A 19,625-nucleotide genomic window follows, 5' to 3' on the forward strand; every position below is an offset into this window, starting at 1 on the left:
TTTAGGTCAGTCAGAAATCAAGCCGATCGCCCGTCTGATTATCAAGATATTTTTGATTGGAATTGGAAATTTCAAAAACCGTTTGTCTAATGAGGAAAAAGAGTATGGTAAAACCGGTCACTCACAGATTTGTACCGTTTTGAAGCACTTCATGATCAGTTTGAAGCATGATTTGTTTAGGGCTTTAATATTATACCATATCAAAGACACTGATAACACATAGGGCCATGCATCTCAATTTATAAAACTGGAAGCATTGTTAAACAATGCCTTTAAAATGACCATGTTATTTTATTGACTACAAAAGGCATCTATCTAAATGTCATAAAGAAAACTCAAAATTTGAACAAGGGTAGTATGGAGTACCTAGCTATTTTCCAATCAGAAACATTGAAGTAGCTATTAAATTGTTCAGTAAGTTCAAGATGGGGGGGGGGGGGGGGGGGAGGGTGTTGGAGATGCTCCCAGAACTCTCAAAAGAGACCTGTAAACGTGATTGCAACTCTACTTGCTACACCTCGTTGTTCCTCCTTTCTCTTGTTTGGGAACATTTTGTCCGTTTGTCGCCAGAAGGGCATTAAGTCTGTGTAAAATGACATAAATTAACGCCCATCTGCATCTTAACAAATGATTTGCACAATAGCCACTTACCAGCAGTATACACTCCCTGAGTCCCTGGCACTTGCTAACACTTGCAAATCCAATTTACTCCCCATGAGAGCTTGGTCTAACTTATTATTTTGTAAATGTGGAATATCTTGTGCAGTGTCTTTTTTCTGTAGGTCATATTGCTCAAGGTGATTGATAATTTTTTGTGTGTGTTATTTCACACACACATAGCATCGTAATTACTTGGTAACCATGGAAGTAAATATGAAAATATAGCTTCCTAAAAGACTTCATTACAACAAAAAAAATGCACCTGATTGTTTCTTTTATGCTGTGTATGGTGAAAATAATCTCACAATTTTTTAAAGTTTTATCACATAATTGTATTAAGTTTAAAAAAATATTACTTACTTTAAAAAATTGCACCTTCTTATTCAATTGTATAATCCTATGTATGGTTCAAAATCACTTTTTAAAATCATCTTTCAATTTATTTTCCCAGTTTATTCCATCATTGTAACAAACAATTTTTGAACAAGTTAGTGAACAAGAACATTCTAACATAACAAAACAAAACACAATCAAAACAATTAATAAAATAAGATCATTTCAGATACTGATAATAATCCAAATAAAAATTCAAAATGAAGCAATTGAACACAAGGTTAAAATGATCAATAGAAACTCATAATAAAAGTGAATGATCCATTCAAAACTCATTTGGATTGGTGATTTCAAAATAAAAATTTGAAATGAAATAAGAAGAAAAAATTGAAATGATCAATATAAAATAATGAAAACAAATTAAAAAGGAATGCATAACTAAAGTAGATTAATGACTGGGGGATGGATTTACCTGCTCAAGTGACTTGATAAGCCCTAATGACCTGCTAATTTGGATGCTTGGCTACACAGTGGATTGTAGATTCTGCAACCTAGCAATATCCAGGAATCTTGGGGAACTGTCTATCTCACTATGAAGCTAGACTGGGGAGAGAACGGCAGGCTGGTGTCTCCTCCTACCATGAACCATCACGGTACATTTTCTTCTTATCTTGGTAACTGGAATGTAATCCTTCAGACTAAACTTTTCTTCATTCAAGTATGCAGTCTTCTCTAGAACCAGCACTATTGTAGCCAAGGGGAGGGTCCCCTCAAGTTGTCACGGTTTCGCTATCTTTGAAGAAATCAGGTATGAGGCAGGGCAGTGGGAAATTGTAATTGAGATGTGAAAGAACTTATGCGATAGATTTAAGTGCAACATTGTGTTCACTTGCAAGATATCTGTGCTCAATAATGTCTGTAAAATGTTGATACTTTCAGTTTTCACTAAATTCGAGCTCATGTAAGACAGTTTGGATCTTAATTCTTGCCAGAGATTGTTTTTTAGTTGGAAGTCGCCTCATGGCCGGTGCAAGGCTCATAAGAAAATGCAGCACCTCATCATACTTTTGTTCATTATCTTCCCCTGTCAGTGATGCATTGTTCAATTCCTCAGGACCTTCAGAAGTCGAAGATGAAGACTGCGATTGCGTTGACCGTTTGGCGGCTGGGTCATCTTGTGCACCTAAGCCAAGATAGTTTGTGACGTATTCATTGGCAGGTATGTGTTGTCTCTTTCTAGGGCTCTTTCTGGGGCTCTGGTGCTTGACATTGTTTGTGGGGCGATGGTGATGCATGTTATTACTGTTGGTATGATGAGAGGAAGCAGATGAGATGTAACCATCGGCTGTAGCCCACCCTTGTTCTACAGCTTCAATGATCTCCCTGTCTTCATCATCGTCTCTTACGTCCTCAGCAAATGTACTCTGCTCTTCATCATGAACATCTTTGACATATGTAACAAGTGGTTGCTGGTCTCTGAAAAGAAGCACATACATGTTGATTTAGGAATACTAGGAACTATCATCAACATTCTTGACATATTTACCAGGTAGTTAAACAGAATGCCAAAATCAAACAAATAAACAATGAACTAAACGAAATACAGTGCACAAAAAACACACTATAATTTCCCTAGAAAATGGGATACGAGCCTTCTTTGACAGCCTGTATAAAAAGCTAATCAATTGCTAGAATAAAACCAATGTGAACTGAATGTATGTCGCTGCTAGCATACAAAAATATGTCAAATGTATGTCAAATATATACAGATAAGTTGATATCCATATTACACGTACAGAGATACAATGATTTGATTGCTGTTTATTACTGTATACCCAGGTTTCTTGGCAGAAATGTGTTCATTGACTTAAATACGGTCTTATAACATTCAAGGGTCGATTCAGGGGACCCAAAGCGATTTTTCTGGTTGGAAGTAGGCACTGACATATCTATTACTCTTGACTATACCCTTGTCTAGAAGAATGTTATGTTAGTATGTTTATCCTGAACCCCCCACTTTTGGAGTTAGCACCTAGGGTATCTTGCACTTGCAGGTTGAACAACACTTGCACCAGCAACGACCGCTCTTTACCATTATCCTATACCTAACCTAAAACCTGATTGCATCCGTAAAGAGAAAGACCAGTTAGGGTCATGCGATTGCATTGTGAAAGAAACGTTGTGGAATCGATCAGAAAAGGTTGATCGTCTAGCATATAAGTATTGGTGTGTACTGCAAGGCTCTGGAATCATCAAAATGATAAGAAATTTGGCCCAGTCTTAGTAAAGTTACAAGCAATGTACATAGAAAGATGTATATGGGACTACGCACATGTGTGCGACACATGCGTTATATCTATCAGGTCTAAATAGATATAATAGTTTACCAAATAGTAGGCGGTTTCTCTGCAAATTTGTATGATCATGTATTAGTCAGAACATATTCTTTCACATGATTGGTAATAAGAGCTTCTATTTCATTTTTTGAGAGGGGGGTGTTGCCAAAACTGGTCTTTACTTTTAACCCTAACCCTACACTTTTGATGAAATAAAGCCCTGAAGCAACTGTCATCGGAGCAAATGTTTAATCATCCCACTTGCAAGATTCCTATTCATACCGGTAGTTAAGGAAACCAGGTCTTCTTTCTCTTGTGTAGTCTCTCAGGAAAGACAGGTGTCCTGCAAATCTGTATGGTTTCACAAGCTTGTGGATACCGCTTTCTCTCCTTCTCCTCTCCTCTTTCTCTGTTTTCACAAAGCGATCTCTCAGGCTCTTCCATCGTAGCTTGCAATACTCCGCTGCAAATTTAGAACAAGAATGCATCTGTCGTGAAGATGCTCCCACAGATAGATGGAATGGAACTTACTTTACAAAAGTTGTGAGAAGCTTCTCTCAAGAGAGAACTTATAGTTTTCAATGACCTCCAATGGACATTACTTTAAATTTTTCTGTCAAGAGTTGCTTTGCCTACTTTTGTTCGAAAATAAACATGTTTATCAATAAAGATATTTTTTTAATCTAAAAAAAAATCAGATCAGAACAATGAACTGAATCCTTATCTGTTTAACTTTAGCAAAAGAAAAAAGAAAGCAAGTTGTCAAGGTGACTTTTAAAGGTAGGCCCCTACCAAAAACTTTTTAAACTTCAACTTCACAATTTCATCTATTTGGTCTACATTTTGAAAAGATGGGGGAAAAAAACCATTGTGGGTATTTTTCACACAGCATTATTTAGACTAAATTGTTAAATTATAAGCTGCTATATATTGAACTTGTTATACTTACTGCTAACATTAAGGGTTGATGCGATCTCCCTCCAAGTAGTCTCTTTTAGGAAGGAATCTCTGGCATACATGTGTGAGGGATCATAGATACAGGAATTCTTCTTGACCTCTTCAATCAGCTCTTCATCAACACACTGTTTCTCGACTGACGTAAAAAAAAAAGAAAAAAGGAGGGATCTTCATCACACATCCAAGCAAATTCGTTACACAGAATCATGCATTTCTAATTAGATATTAATTGATGGTATTTTATAGTAACTTGTGAACTCACTGGCAATTGTGATTTCGAGATTTAGAAGAAATTTAAATGAATTAATAGGCGGGTGTTAATTAGTTCATAGTTTGACACAAATTCACAGTTAAAAGAGAAATAGCATATGAGGGGATTGTTGTTTTAATGTAACAAAATATTTGTTTTCCCCACTGTACCCTGAAGCAAGAATACACATACACAAATTTTCAATTCTTAATATTCCCTCTCTCAATATACGTATTTCATATTTCTTCCAATTTGCTCAGCGTGAAATTGGTAAATACCTGTGACAATTCATTTCAACTGTCTCTTTAAGGAGATCCATAAACATGACATGGTGCACTCTTAGTCATACTTACCTATTGTATCCATATTATCAAGATATTCTTTCCTGGTGCAGGAGCGCTCTGGGCGAGAGGACTGCTCAAGGTGGGCTGCTTCTATATGCTCCTCACCCTCCTCCTCTACTTTCATGTGAACCACTTCTAAGACAGTTCCACTCATGTTCCTAAAAGAATTTACAAAAATATTGGTTCTTGTTATTATTCTGGTGACATTTATTTAAACAGCCAATGGGGAGAGCCCACAAACATCAATTGATATTTATTTTGGGCAATCCCCATGAATTGGTAGTTCTTGTTCTCTTTTTTTAAATAGTTATTATCATCAAATTGTATGCTTTCATTATCCTTTACTTAAAAGGGTACAAGAACATTCAAGTTGGGGACACTTTTTGTATAAACATGACTACATACATATATCTTGTACTTAAGATGTCATCTCGAGCTTTAAAGTGACAATGCAATGTCATGTCTAGCTGCTCTCCGCTCCGACACAACGCATGTGCATCCGAAGCTGTCACAGCTGTCCATCAAAGACATCCTCGACCAACTGCAGTTTGGATTTCGCAAAGGCTTCTCATGTCTACTGACTGCATTGTGCCTTCAACTCATAGTTGAGATCACAGGAGCTAAAAAGAGACCCTTGTACATTTGCTTCCTGGATGCAGAGAAAGCGTTTGATAAAGTATGGCACCTTGGCTTACTCCACAAACTAAGGAAATCTGAAGCTGATCTGGATATCCAGCCCATCATTCACAACCTCTACAATTTATAACGGAATGAAAAGCCAAGTCCTCTGGGATGGAAGGGTCACACGAACAATCCAAATCCAACAGGGTGTCCGTCAAGATGGAGACAGTGGATTCCTTTCTCCCACGCTTTATACACTGTTCATTGATGGTCTTATCAAGAAGCTCAGAGATAGCCAGCTAGTATCCATGATCAACGGACACTACTCCGGTGTCATGGTACTCGTCTACGATGTCGCCTTGATCTGCAGCACACCATCACAGCTATATACAAGAGATGATCACGGCAACCCAAGGGTACACAAGAGTGTGGCGTTATAAAATCAATCCTGCTAAGAGTGCAGTTGTGGTAATGAATGCTCGGACAGCCAACAGGACAGTCATCAACGCAGTATTTTTACATAACTATTTTAAAGTTTGAACAATTCCCATTTTCGTCATATTTAAGGTACAAACTGGAAATTCATTCTGAAGTGTTTTTTTATTTTTCTATTTTATGTGTGCGCAATTTCATGTGTGAAGTGCATGACATGAATTATGAATTGACGTTTAGATCTAGGCCCTCTCTCACATAAATCAAAGCCACTCAAGTTTCGGCCAATTGGAGCGCGTAAACTCACTGTACAGCGCTCAAAGCCCAAAGTTCTTCGTGCATCCCCAAGCAGTGTGGACCAGCGAAGCACAGACGCACAGAGTTTCCAAGCCAGGAATTAATCTGTGTGAAGTTATCTACCGTAATGTCTCAGATCCTCATTATGGTAGATAACTTCACACAGGCAGGCGCCGCCCGCAACCCACCATTGGTATGCACTTGTATTGTGCAGCGGTTTGCAGTAAAACCTGTGAAAAAGTGTATAGACTATTAATAACGTTTTTCCGAAAAATACTCCAAAAATAACAAGAAAATTGACACAAAACAGGTAATAAACGTAACAACTTTTAACTCATGATCTTTATTTAGACATTTAATGAATATTTACTTCATTTTGGGTAAGTTTTAGTAGACCTATTAGGGTATCTCCACGCCGGAGTTACTTACCTACAGGGGCTCGTTCCTAGAAACCAACGACAAGACAGTCATAACTTTATCCGCCAACTACGGAGATGTCTCTGATCTTCCTAAACCGTTTCACGAAGAGCTTACTAGCTAGTATCTCGTGAGATCGATATTATCGGCGAGAAGAGGAGCCGAGAATTAGCCTTAGTCGCAATACCACCAGATTATTACAAAATTAATATTAGGGAAAATGCAACTATTTAAATGAATTAGTAATAAAAAAGATTAAAAATGATACCAAGAAATAAGAGATCCAATATACTTCCAAATTTGTGTAGATTAAACAATTGAAGTACTTGTAAAATATAATTGTGAGTTTTTCATTACATGACCAGTGAATCAGTTTTGTTGTTGAGATGGGCACCCCCCGAATATTTTCATTTGATAGTTTATAAAAATACACCCTTATATTATTGTTTGAAAAAATACGATGTAATGAAATTTGTGTTCAATGTTTTTGGCGTCAGCACAATATAAAAATTACAAAACTTCAATATTTCAAACGTTAAAACATATGTTTAAACCATTCACTTTGCATAATTGAAAATAAAATTCATCTCGAAATTAATATGGGTCTGAAAACTAAAGAATACACTTCAAACTATGGCTTGCCTGCCGTGGCAAAATACATATCCCTTCAACGAGTTTACAATGTGGAAATAAAGGCGTATAATCAGTTTATTTAAGTGGAAAAATCCTTAAATACAAACATGGCATATTTTCATGAGATTATCAAATACAAAAAACGATAATTCACTGTTTAAGTGAATGTGTAGAAAAATCATAGTTGGAGGATTTATTGTCCTTTTTTGCCAGCCATAGTCTACCCAATAAATGACATGTGATGGCGCTGCCCATCGACTAAATAGTTATGACAGAGATACGACGGTGTCAGAGGTGTCATAACTCCTTAGTCAGGATGTTGTCGTTGATCTTGGCAAAGAAGGCTTGGTGAAACACGTAGCGGACAAGTTGTTCACTAACGCTGATTTAGTCAAGAAGTTAGACTTATGACGATTTGTAGGAACGGGCCCCAGTATGCCATGGGTCAAATTTTGGATAGGTTTCTGAACAAGCGCTCCCAGTCCAGGCCAGGCCCCGGGGCAGCGTCTCACGAAACCGTCATAAGTACAAGTTGGCTGACATCCCATTGTAATGTGTGTATTAAGTTTAACACACGTTTCAATGGGATGTCGGTGAACTTGTAGTTATGACGGTTTCGAGAAACGCTGCCCAGACATACTATTACTATCTGATTGATACACGTCTTTTAAAAACCCAATACACACACACACACACACACACACCAGCTGACCATTCGGAAGTGATCAACAGCAACACATGGTAGCCTAACTTTATACAACTACAAAGCTACTCTAGCTCTATAGTGATTAGTAGCGCTAGCTCTCTCTCGCTCTCGACCTCTCCCACGGCCACCTTCCTCGCCATGCATAGTATAGGCCTATGCCCATGTTGTGGCGGGCCGGGTTGCCTTCGTTCGGCGTCGCGCGATCGCGCGCGAGAAGGGGAAAGAAGAAAGCATGAAAACAGAACAGCATTCAACACATAGTCCATCTAAGCCCTAAATTTCACAGAAGCAAATACATTACATTTTTTCTAATATCAATTTAAATTTTGAAATTTTGAAAAATTGAGTTATCTTACTGCACAAAGTCATAAGTTCCTTCTCACTGGCGCTGATGATATTGACGTGCGTACCGTAATTCTCGCAATATCTCGGGCGCTAAATTTGAAGCAAGATCGAGATTTGTGCAGATAAGACCGACCGTCGTCAGCTTCAGTGTCACCGATTTGGACCATTCTTACAGAAAGCACAGGGAATAGGAAATTGAAGATTCAGTGACAATGGAAGAAACAAGTGTAAGTTTATAAAGCTACTTTACATGAGAGTCGATAATCTCAGGTTCACTGAAGTTCTGAACAATTTAAATATTTCCCCCATTCATTTTTTACTTTTGTGTGCACATGCGAGTGATCCATTTACCTTTGTACGTGCCCACCTGCTAGAATCTGTGTAGGTTTTATGTTTTAGATTTAGATTATCTTTAGAAAATGGAAGACTCGAGTCTAGTCTTGATCTCTAGACAAATATGATTGAAAATAAGTGCCGGAACAACTGCAGAATACCCTGCACATTATTATACCCTCACTTCACGAAGAACTTTGCACATTGAGCGCTGTACAGTAAGTTTGCGCACTTTCATTGGCTGAGTCGCTTCAAATTTAAGTGAGAGAGGGCCTACTTAACTTAAGTTCAACTTAAGTTCAATGGCAAAGTAAATACGTAATATTACGTCACACCACAGGCTCCGTGTATAGGAGATTCATACCCTACAGTGTGCAGGTTAATACACTACACTAGACTCTAGGTCTACTGACTACATCCTCAATATGGATCCTGCTGAGTATCGTCGTAGAAGTAGAAGTAGAAGTTCTCGCAACTCACTGGTAATCTTTCTACAGATCTTCATGATAGGCTGCATAGCCCTTTCAAAATGAACAAAAGAATGAGAAGATTTATATCTTTTCCTACGTTATTAATCTTAACTGGTATGGTGTAGATAGGGTCTACTGTTAGTCTTAGATGTCACAAAGAAGCAGATGAAATGTTGAAATATTTATGACTGACAGATGCCAATAACGTATACTTTTAGTCGTTATTCATTTCTTTTTTACTTTTTAACCTGTTTAGTTTATCCCTGTGTATGATTTTGTTTGACCATATACATGTATCTACGCACATAGATGCTTCAGTTTGCTTTTCCAGTTCAAGTCTTAAGGGAAACAAATTCTGTATTTATAGGTACATGTACATGTATGTACCGTTCGTCTTTCTATACAGGTGGTCAATAAAGCAGGATTGTATGTGTCAATAATATGTTGATAATGACATTCACCTTTATTTCTTTTTCTTTTTCTTTGCAGGATGATGAGGACTCTAGTCGACGTTCATTCTCTTCAATGGGCTTCGCCAACCTACCAGAGAGACAGGACATTATTGTAGAGAAGACAGAGAAGGATAAGGACACACATAAAGAGAAGGTCATCATGACAGACAAACGAGCCATTGAAAGTGGACCAGGGGGACACTTCCTGGATGATAATGGAGAGCCTCTGGCTTACTGCCGCTGCAGGAGCTCAGACTGTTCACAGGTCATTGTGTAAGAACATGTTTCTTACTTTACAATATATCATTTGAAGGCAGAAAGGAAGGAGTTGAAGGAGTAATTAGTACATGTAACATATTATTGATCATTGATGACCATTTCTGGTTTTGAAAATGTAGTATCAGTGAAATTGTCTTAAAGTTCTTTAAGTCTTAGGTGATACAGTACGTAACAACTCACAACTTATTCCATCAAACTAGGTCTTTGAGTCTGTGATACACTTTAAGTGAAACTTTCTTTTACAACTTTTATTTGTCATCATTTTGGAGTTTTAAAGAAGAACAACAAAAAGGGAACAACATATATCCAACTCAAATAGATCATACATCTCTATGTTGATCCTTTCGGGCTTCAACTGACACTGCAGCGTTCGATGCTTCAGATTTTTAAAATTCAATTCAATTCAATTTAGTATTTATTGTCCATTTCTGGATATTTGATTTTCACTGGTGTAACATATACAGATTAACATTTACTAATGTATTTACAAAAATGTAGACATTAACAGTGAATACACAAGGTTTAACATATGATTAAGCACAGATTAACAGAGGATCGAATGTTGTTTTATAAACACTAATTCAGAACAATAGTTAACATAGTAAATGAAGCAGAGCAAGACATTTTAATTGGAAATCTAATCCATCTGTTCCTTCTAATTGCAACACTTTTCCCCCCAATATCTATCCCCAGAGCATGTGATCATTGTGAAGAAAAATGTGTTGGTGTGGAGGAACCAGCTGCTAAGTTCATCCTCAAGTCTGCCTGCCCACCAAGTGGAGGTGTGTGTAGACTTCCAGAATTGTTAACAAGATATTTGTTCTATTAACCTGTAAACCATTCCCATGTATAGATAGCTAAACAAAATCAAAATAGATTTCTCCTCTCAGATTTTCAGCCGTTTCCATGATAAGTCACTGGCTGATGTGATGTGTTCGTATTTAGGTTTCATGGTTTTAAATGTGTCATCAACTCTGTATGTACAACCTAAATATTGTATGGGCTAAACTAAGAAATTATATATAGGGAGGGCAACAGTTTGAGATTGCTTACAAAAAAGCAGCAACCAATCCTGCTTTAAAGAAACATACTCCGTAGAATTTATCATATATTTACAATGCCCTGTTATACATATTGCATCAAGTGGCATGTTATGTATTTTCTGTTACAATTCTTATGTATTTCATTGTGTTTGAAATGTTGGTGTGGATAAGAAATGTTTGCTAATACTCATACTATTCATATTTATAGTAATCATCATACCATTAATGTAGAGAAGTGATTGTACTCATGATTTTTTTTTAATTGCATTTTTTTTTTCTTTTTTAGAAAAAACACCTAGTCTGTCAGTTATCAACAAGGAAAGGAAGGAGAAGAAAGAAAAGACAAAATTGGACAAGCCAAGTGAGAAGAAGATCACAAAGACAAGGAAACAGTTTTTGAAAGAGAAGAAGATGAAAATGAAGAAGGAGGGGGTAAAGAAGATGAGGTCTAAGAAGCTGAAGATGATGAAGACGAAGGAGAAGAAGGGTATTGGGAGTGGGGAGAAAACGGGGGCTTCAGAGGCCGATGCATCAGGAGATTACTCACCTGCAACACATGCTCTGAAACTCACTAAGGCAGCACAGGTAAGATGATGGTGTATCAGTCAGTCCAGGGAAAAAAAATATTTGAACAATTTCAGGGGCTTCTTTTCAAGCTTGCTTGCATGAAAATAACACGATTTAATTTGTTTTGCATTGAATTCTATGCCAATTTTTTGGGCTCTTTTATGACTTTCGGGGGCTCTTTTGGGCATTTCTGGGGCGAATTTGACTCGAGCCCCAAAGTATTTTTTCCCCTGAGTCAGTCATGTTTTTTTCAATACCCTGTGCCTGGCTTTTTAATAACTAATTTTTGATGTGAAAATGACTGGTAAATGGTGATGAATGAAACACACACTTACTACCAGTATGATATAAAATATACCAAAATGTAAAGTGCATTATTCCATTATACATGTGTGAACGAGCCTTTGGATAAGATCTCTTATACTGCAATGTTCCTACTTCTTCATTTGCTATGATAAAAAAAGGAATGCTTTAGTGAAGGATTTATCATTCCAGAGTACCCAGGAATTGGTAACAACATGCATGATAGGAGAGCTGTTTTAAAAAAAGGCTAATTAAGATTTGAAACAAGTCTTTTTGGCAACTTTGTCAACCGGAAGTTATAAATATACAATATTATCATTACTTGTTATGCCTCCGCTACAAAGTAGCCAGAGGCATTATGTTTTCTGGTTGTACGTACGTCTGTACATCCCGTTCTTGTGATCACGTTATCTTTAAGAACCGTTTGATGGATTACCGCCAAACTTGGGTTATATATGTATCTTGCAGAGCCAATGAACTGATTAGATTTTGGGGTCATGAGGTCAAAGGTCATGGGGCTCATTATGTATGCAAAAATAGCTTTTGAACGCATTGTCAATACTAACGGATGGATTACTATGAAACTCGGGACATGTATGTATCTTGCAGAGCCAATGGACTGATAAGTTTTTAGGGTCATGAGGTCAAAGTTCAAAGGGTCATACATGTGTATGAACAATAGCTAGTAATCACGATATTTTGAGAACCTGATAATGGATTGCTTCTGTTTTGGTTTGTAAAATCGCTCTATGGTGGAGGCATCATTTTCGACTGCGTGCAGTCGAACATCCATCTAGTTCAATTTATGGCATGATTATTTGTGTTTCTTTGAGTCAGTTTATCTCTTGTTCTAATTTTCCATGCCCACCATGAAATAAAATGACAATAAGATCATTATTATCTTGCTTTACTTTCTTCATTTCTTCAGCGAGCCAACAGAAGGTGTGGTGAATGCGAGGCTTGCAAAAGGAATGACGATTGTGGACAGTGTGTCTTTTGCATGGTAAGACTTTTTCTTATCGGCAATATATATTGTTATAGTGATGTAAAATAAGTGGCAATTTTTTTTTGTTGAAAAGAAAAGTAAGGAAAAACAGACAAAAGATAACGTATCAAGATTTAAATTAAAATTAGGATGACAGGTTTCATGTTCTAGTTATGACTTACCGGTATCTTTTAACTGCATGTAAAATGAACCACAAACAGAAATATAAGTAGTTCGATTTGTCTTTTTAAACACCTAATGTGACTTGTAAGTTTTCTGTCTTTGTATTGTATTCATTTGTTAACGTTAAAACTAGTCTTTTGATTATTTGTGAAATTGGATATTTCCATGTTATCGTTACCACTTTTGATACAATACAGTAAAACCTGTCTATAAAAACCACCCAAGGAAGACAAGAAAAAGGGTCTTCATAGGCAGGTGGTGTTTATGTACAGGTTCCTTTAGTTCATGTTTCAATGAATAACCATTTTCAAGGGGAACAAAAAATGTGGTCTTTGTAGACAGGTGGTCACTAAAGCAGGTTTGACTATATAGCAGTTACAGGAATTGATATTCTTTCGATGTTAGATCAAACAGATCATGGAGATATACTTGATTATTAAAAGATCAACGTCTATTTGCACTCTTTTATTTTTCCCCCTTTTATCTTGGTATGGAGGATTATTTGCACTCTTTTATTTTCCCCCTTTTATCTTGGTATGGAGGATTATTAGTTCTTCATACAATGAATGATTTCAAGTTGGGTGTTAGTGTTAGTGTTTAGAGCAGTCAAGAGCTGTTAAATCGAGCTAAAAATTTGCTGATGAAATTAAGAGCCCGATACCGATATCAATATCAATAGCTTAACAACGCCCCTAGCCCTGGCACTGTGACATCGCCACACAGACTTGATTTCACGACGATGATTTAAATCTACATCAATTACTAAAGATATCGTAAAAAGCACAGAATAAATTTACACTTATTTTTCTGGTCTAATAACTAATTTTTACGCAAAAGAATGTATGAATCACATAGTAAAGGACCTGTTTCACATATTTTTATTTGATCGTCAGACAATTGTGCGGGTACAACACTAACACCGAACTGGAAATCAATATTTGCTTACAGTAATCCCTAGAGGCTAGTGTTAGTGAATAGGACATTTGTACATAAAATATTAACACCAGCTACAAAATCGGTTCAGCAGATGACAATTTTGCAAAATCGATAACACTAGCTACCGGAAATTGATGATATTCAGAGGTCAAAGCCTTAACACCAGCTGATTTCCATTTTGATGTTTAGGACTGATGTCAGTGTTTATTAAACACTAACACCAGCCCTAAATACCCAACTTGAAATCACTCAGTGTGTGGTTCTCTTCCATTTCAGCCCAATGTTGTTCCAGACTGGTATTCTGTCCAAAAAAAAATTATCACCCAAATCAGACTTTGGCTCGTACTATGTAAATATCCAGTGCATGTTTTAACTCTGAACAGGACATGAAGAAATTGGGAGGACCAATCAAAATGAGACAGAAGTGCCGCTTCAAGCAGTGTCTCAAAAGAGCAAGCGTAAGTTGGTAAAGATGGTAATAATGTGTTTGCATTATGACCATCCATTCCGAGCGAATGCATAGTATTTTTTTTTTACTGAATCAAAGTAATAAGAGACTAAATGATGATGAATGATAATATTGCTTTTTATTTTAGAGTGTTTACCCATTGTCTCTCTTTTGATGGCAGGTTTCGTGCTCTTGTTATGACTTATCTTGTAACTGCCTTGTAAAGTGTACTACAAATAGTAGTATAAGTAGTTCGATTTGTCTTTGTAAACAATAACGTGACTTGTAAATTTCCTGTCTTTGTATTGTCGTTTGATTATTTGTGAAAATAATTTTTTCTATGTCATCGTTACCACTTGTGATACAACAGCGGTAACAGGAATTGATATTCATTCGATGTTAGATCAAACAGATCATGCAGATATACTTGATTATAAAAAGACCAATGTCTATTTGTTCCCCTTTATTTTTCCCTCTTTTATCTTGGTATGGAGAATTATTTGTTCTTTATGCAATGTGTGGTTCTCTTCCATTTCAGCCCAACATTTTTGAACTCGGAAGCATGTTCTTCACATTCCCCGACCAAACCCCGAGACGGGATGCTACCATTGCCTGGTGCAGGGAGCATGGCTTGTTGTCAACTCAAATGACTTGTCCCAACTGTGACGACAGATGCAAGGAGGCGAGGCGGGAAAGATGCATTGACAAAGTGGTATGGCGATGCAGGAACACCAAGTGTCGAAAAATTGTAAACTTACGAAAGGGAAGCTTTTTTGAATCTTCACACCTTGAGCTCTGGCAGATTATAGGGTTGTCACACATCTGGGCTTCCAGCGGAAGGAGGGCACAGGGGCCTACGCAGCAAAGCATCATGCGAGACATCTGCACATCGTCAAGTGTGGTCGTCGACTGGAAACATTTCCTCAGGGACGTTTGCGTCCAGTACTTTGCCAACCAACACGAGCAGATTGGCGGACCGGGCAAGGTGGTCGAGGTCTATGAATCAATGTTTACACAGCGCAAGAAAAGCGTAGGACGCCAGAGGCAACAAAGATGGGTGCTCGGCGGATACGAGCAAGCACGAAAGATAGGCTTCATGGTGGAGGTTCCAAGCCGTGATGCTGCCACACTTCTTCCTATCATTGAGCATTGGGTAGCCCCAGGCTCAGTAATATGGACTGACCTGCGGGGTGCATATGCCCATCTTGGGAACCAGCCAGGCCTGGGAGACATACACAGGACTGTGAACCACACGGTGCATTTCATGGATCCTGCGAAGGGGGTGTGCACTATGTGGGCCCGGGCAAAGGCTAAGTTTAAAGCGTCACATAGATCAACCAAACGCAACTCGTTCGGAGACTACCTCAAGGAGTTCATGTGGTTCCAGCGCTTTGGCGACTCGGCATTCTACCAGCTGTGGCTGCAGATTGCGCACCTGTATCCTGTGTAGCTCCTAACGAACCTGGCCTAGCTGCTCTTTTTAGACATGATAAAATGTGCCTACATGTATCAATCAACGAACACAAGTATTACCCATGGATTTTCCTCGAAATTAGGAAGCGCTTTTGAATGGTATACAGCAAGTACATTGCTTTGTGCAGTTTACATTCATGTGAAGTTTTTTTTAATTATTTTAATGTAGTAAGGAGAATTTACAAATCAATCAGTTCAGGTTTCCTTCATTTTTATGGTTTATAATGCTCTGTTTTCACTCATACTTTTAGACTATTTTGTAATTGTACAATTAGCATTGTATTCATCTATTTGGCCTTAGAAACACTTTTTTTACATCAATTTCCGTCCCTTTCAGATAATAAATAAGATTTGGAAAGAAGTGATGTCCAGATTTGATGTATTTTTTAAGGCAATTTCTTCAATCAAAGTGAGGTGAAACTTAGCTTCCTGATATTCAAGTACATAGTTTAAAGAAAATAAAATTAATCAAAATAAAATAGTTTTTCAGTTAAGTGCTTATTGTTATTATTATTATTCATTTGGCCAATATAGAAAAAAAGAATACAATAATAATATTGCAACGTTCACCTCTGCTTGTAGAAAATACAGTTCCATTGAGAAGGGAGTTATGTTCAGATTTGATTTTTTTTTGCAGGCAAGTCACAGCGAAGTAAAACTTAGCTTCCTTGTATACAAGTACAAAAGAAAATATCATATAAATCACAAACGCATTTATAAGAATAGGGGTGAAATTTGCATTTGATACCCACTGGTAGCAGTATTCGGCGATGCCCCATCCTTTCTCTCTATTTACGACCTCAATGAACCCTTTGTATAGTTTGGCCTCCTTCTCCTTCCACATGAAATACTCGGGGGTTATTTGAAAATCCACTTCACAGTCAAACCACTCAGTGCCTGAGGAAATATAGTGTAATAAACCAAAACAGACAGAAAAAGACAATAAAGTGAACTGGTAACATTGTAGATTTTCATGTGAGGTGTTACTTATTACATGTATACATGTAGGTGTTGTGGTCTAGTGGATAAGTCATCCGACTGCAGATCACAAGGTACAGGGTTTGAGTCCCGACGTGGCACAAATTTCCTTTGGCAAGAGGTAAATCTACATTTGCCACTCTCCATCCAGGTGTTAAACACGTACCCGGTAGGATGCGAAAGTTAATGTTGTTAGATGAGCAAGTGTACACTTAAATGACGCCTGGCTGGAATCCCAGGGAGTGGAGAAATTTGCATACACTGTGTGCGGGCAAGACTGAATCCGATGACCGAGGTAATGATATATCTCTAAAGTGCTTAAGAGACATCATCAATGTATTAAGCGCTATATAAAAGCATTATATTATTATTATCATTATTCCATCTACTGTACGAATCCTTAAAGGTACTATATCCAATTTGCGGACCAAAGAATGAAAGGCTAAATTCCTACGGCATTTGAAAGACAAAACTAATTTAGAACGTCCTTCAAAACGAAAGGGCTTTTAGTTGAAAAATAACAACAATTAGTTGTCAAATTGACTTAAGTGATTGCAATCTCTTAAGTAATAGTCTGATTTTCAGACCCTTTTACCGAATGGTTGTACGTTTTGGTGCTGCATGAAGATTCAATCAGTTTAATTTTGGCCATTACAAGTAGTGGGTTATTGATGTAGACAAATGCTTACATGTATGTACCTGTTACAGTTTATTTTGATGTATGTTATTACCAAAGAAAAAAGATGTCAGTCAGTCACTCAATAATGTCTGACAGTGAAGTCTAGAAAGTAAGCGAGTTACCTTGCATAATTTGCATATTTTGCAATTTCCTTGCAAAATCTGTTTCGTTGACGATCAGCCACGCATCAAGTCTTTCGTCCTCTTAGTGCATGGCTGATTGTCAGCGAAACAGAGTTAAGTCTTTTGTCAACTCTGTTTGTTGCTACGACAAGCATTACTTTAAAGATGAAGTTGAGTTCTGGTCATGCGATTGCATTGTGAAAGAAACGGTGTGGAATCGACCAGAAAAGGTTGATCATCTAGCATATAAGAATTGGTGTGTACTGCAAGGTTCTGGAATCATCAAAATGATAAGAAATGTGCCCAAGTCTTGGTAAATTTACAAACACTGTACACAGAAAGATGTATACGGGACTACACGAACACGTGGCGTAAAAATCCCACCCCCAAGTTTTATGATGTTACATGACATATTTAGAATATGAAGGCATTTGAAGAGCTATGCTTTTCAGAGAACATGTCTTATCTGATGTTGTTCCACACTCGCATAATAAGAATGATAACGCTCACAAATTATTTTTCACCTCTTCCCAGAACTCAACCTTCTCTTTAAACAAACATAACTTTGTTATGTCTGGCTCATTTTTCCTGATTGAGGTGTCATATGAAAGGACAGAAAATGAACTTTCTGGAAATCTGATTTTCTCTTTGGAATTCAGATATCACCCCCCCAAAAGACTTTTTGGTACCCTCTCTTCAAATTGTTTTTAAATTCATATGTGAAATATGCATCATATGAGTTGCATCCAATGAAAGAGGAGGATCTAATCTTTACAAATATGTGTCAGTTATTAATTTTAAGTGTGATTAAGTTATGATAAAACATCGATAATCTTGGTTTTGTTTTTTCTGGGACACACTGTATAATATATGTCTGTTTAACAATGTTCACTAGCTTTATGTTATTTACATCTCAGAAAGAAATATTATTTTATTTTATTCACTCTCATAGTTTTGTTTGAGGGGGTTTTCATTGTTTCTTGCTTTTATCTTTTGCTTTGGTTTAATTTTTGTTCCATTGTGTTGATGAGCAAGATAACAAAAATTGAATAATTAGAGCAGAGATTTTATGAAAAACAGGTAAATGCAACAATCCACCATGAGATAAATGCAAGTTTGTCCAGCAATTGGAAAGTATGGTCACAGTATCAAGATTATGCAAATAGAAATGCAGCACTTAATACTATCATTTTCCTTTTATTTAGAAATAATGTGGAGAAAAGTGTTGAAATCCGATTAAAAATATAAGGAAATAAAACAGAATTATAGTGAAACAATTCTTACCTGTGTTCTATATAGTTAAAAACTTTACGCTGATAATATCTCATAGTAAAAAATTGTGTTGTGTTTCGGAATTAAACAACTTGTAAACTGCACAGTTTTCCTTAATACTTTTTATAGTATTGGCAAAATGGTTCAGTTAATAAAATACCTTTTGTGATGATTGATATAAACGTAGTTTGCCACAGTTTTTATCTTCTTTCAAGCATTCCAGAGCTCATGTGATTATCGTACGACACGATCATCCTTTGACATTCACATGTAAATATTGGAGATATGCAATTATGACCTTGTCTCTAAATTTGTAGCTCTTATTATGTTGTTTGAGAATTAAAAAAAGAAGATTTGAGCATAATTTATATAAGAAGATTTAATCATCTCTACACCCACCAAATAAAAGGAAAATAAATATCTTTTAAACTCACTGATTCGTAAACCCTACCCCTTTCAAGAAACAAATTTTACGGTGTTTCTTTTATCAAAAAAGAAAACGAAACTAAAAGTTTATTTTTCGCAATCACAACCATCCCCTCCCCCACAAAAAAAAAATATAGAAGGGGAAAAGGGAGGAACTGTTTCCCTAAATAAAATAAAGATGTATTAATCAATTATTAGTACCCATTCTCATTCTCAACCATTAAAATTACCCCCAAAATATTTTATCAAGTTAAAACAAAAAAAGTAGGTCATAATTTTTTTCGTTAAATTATCAAAAGGAAAGCCAAGTAAACAAATATATATTTTTGCCTTTAATCCTTCTAA

The 19,625-nt window shown here is 36.8% G+C and overlaps 2 protein-coding genes across 2 annotated transcripts; one reads left to right on the forward strand and one right to left on the reverse strand.

Moving 5' to 3' along the window:
- Positions 1-437: 437 nt before the first annotated feature.
- On the reverse strand, positions 438-8,424 carry LOC578387. The gene is made up of 5 exons (XM_003724667.3): positions 8,343-8,424; positions 4,890-5,038; positions 4,279-4,422; positions 3,612-3,792; positions 438-2,469 (listed from the first exon to the last, which is right to left on the reverse strand). Exons 2-5 carry the CDS (start codon positions 5,032-5,034, stop codon positions 1,929-1,931), a joined length of 1,011 nt encoding a protein of 336 aa, XP_003724715.1. The 5' UTR covers positions 5,035-5,038; positions 8,343-8,424; the 3' UTR covers positions 438-1,928.
- A 12-nt stretch (positions 8,425-8,436) lies between these two features.
- LOC100889892 lies at positions 8,437-16,769 on the forward strand. The gene is made up of 7 exons (XM_030972050.1): positions 8,437-8,558; positions 9,624-9,859; positions 10,559-10,647; positions 11,195-11,493; positions 12,707-12,781; positions 14,266-14,340; positions 14,869-16,769. The coding sequence occupies exons 1-7, from the start codon at positions 8,544-8,546 to the stop codon at positions 15,778-15,780; spliced, it is 1,701 nt and encodes a 566-aa protein (XP_030827910.1). The 5' UTR covers positions 8,437-8,543; the 3' UTR covers positions 15,781-16,769.
- Positions 16,770-19,625: the final 2,856 nt, after the last annotated feature.

Source organism: Strongylocentrotus purpuratus, unplaced genomic scaffold, assembly GCF_000002235.5.
Source record: "Strongylocentrotus purpuratus isolate Spur 01 unplaced genomic scaffold, Spur_5.0 spur5_scaffold_6, whole genome shotgun sequence".
Lineage (NCBI taxonomy): Eukaryota > Metazoa > Echinodermata > Echinoidea > Camarodonta > Strongylocentrotidae > Strongylocentrotus > Strongylocentrotus purpuratus.

Coding starts and splice junctions, on each gene's coding strand:
- LOC578387 (XM_003724667.3), bottom strand. CDS start 5,034: ATGAGTGGAACTGTCTTAGAAGTGGTTCACATGAAAGTAGAGGAGGAG. Junction 4,423..4,889: donor TGATAATATGGATACAATAG/GTAAGTATGACT, acceptor TTTTTACGTCAG/TCGAGAAACAGTGTGTTGAT. Junction 2,470..3,611: donor CCTGGTTTCCTTAACTACCG/GTATGAATAGGA, acceptor GCTTCTTTTCAG/AGACCAGCAACCACTTGTTA.
- LOC100889892 (XM_030972050.1), top strand. Junction 10,648..11,194: donor TGCCTGCCCACCAAGTGGAG/GTGTGTGTAGAC, acceptor TTTCTTTTTTAG/AAAAAACACCTAGTCTGTCA. Junction 14,341..14,868: donor AGTGTCTCAAAAGAGCAAGC/GTAAGTTGGTAA, acceptor CTTCCATTTCAG/CCCAACATTTTTGAACTCGG.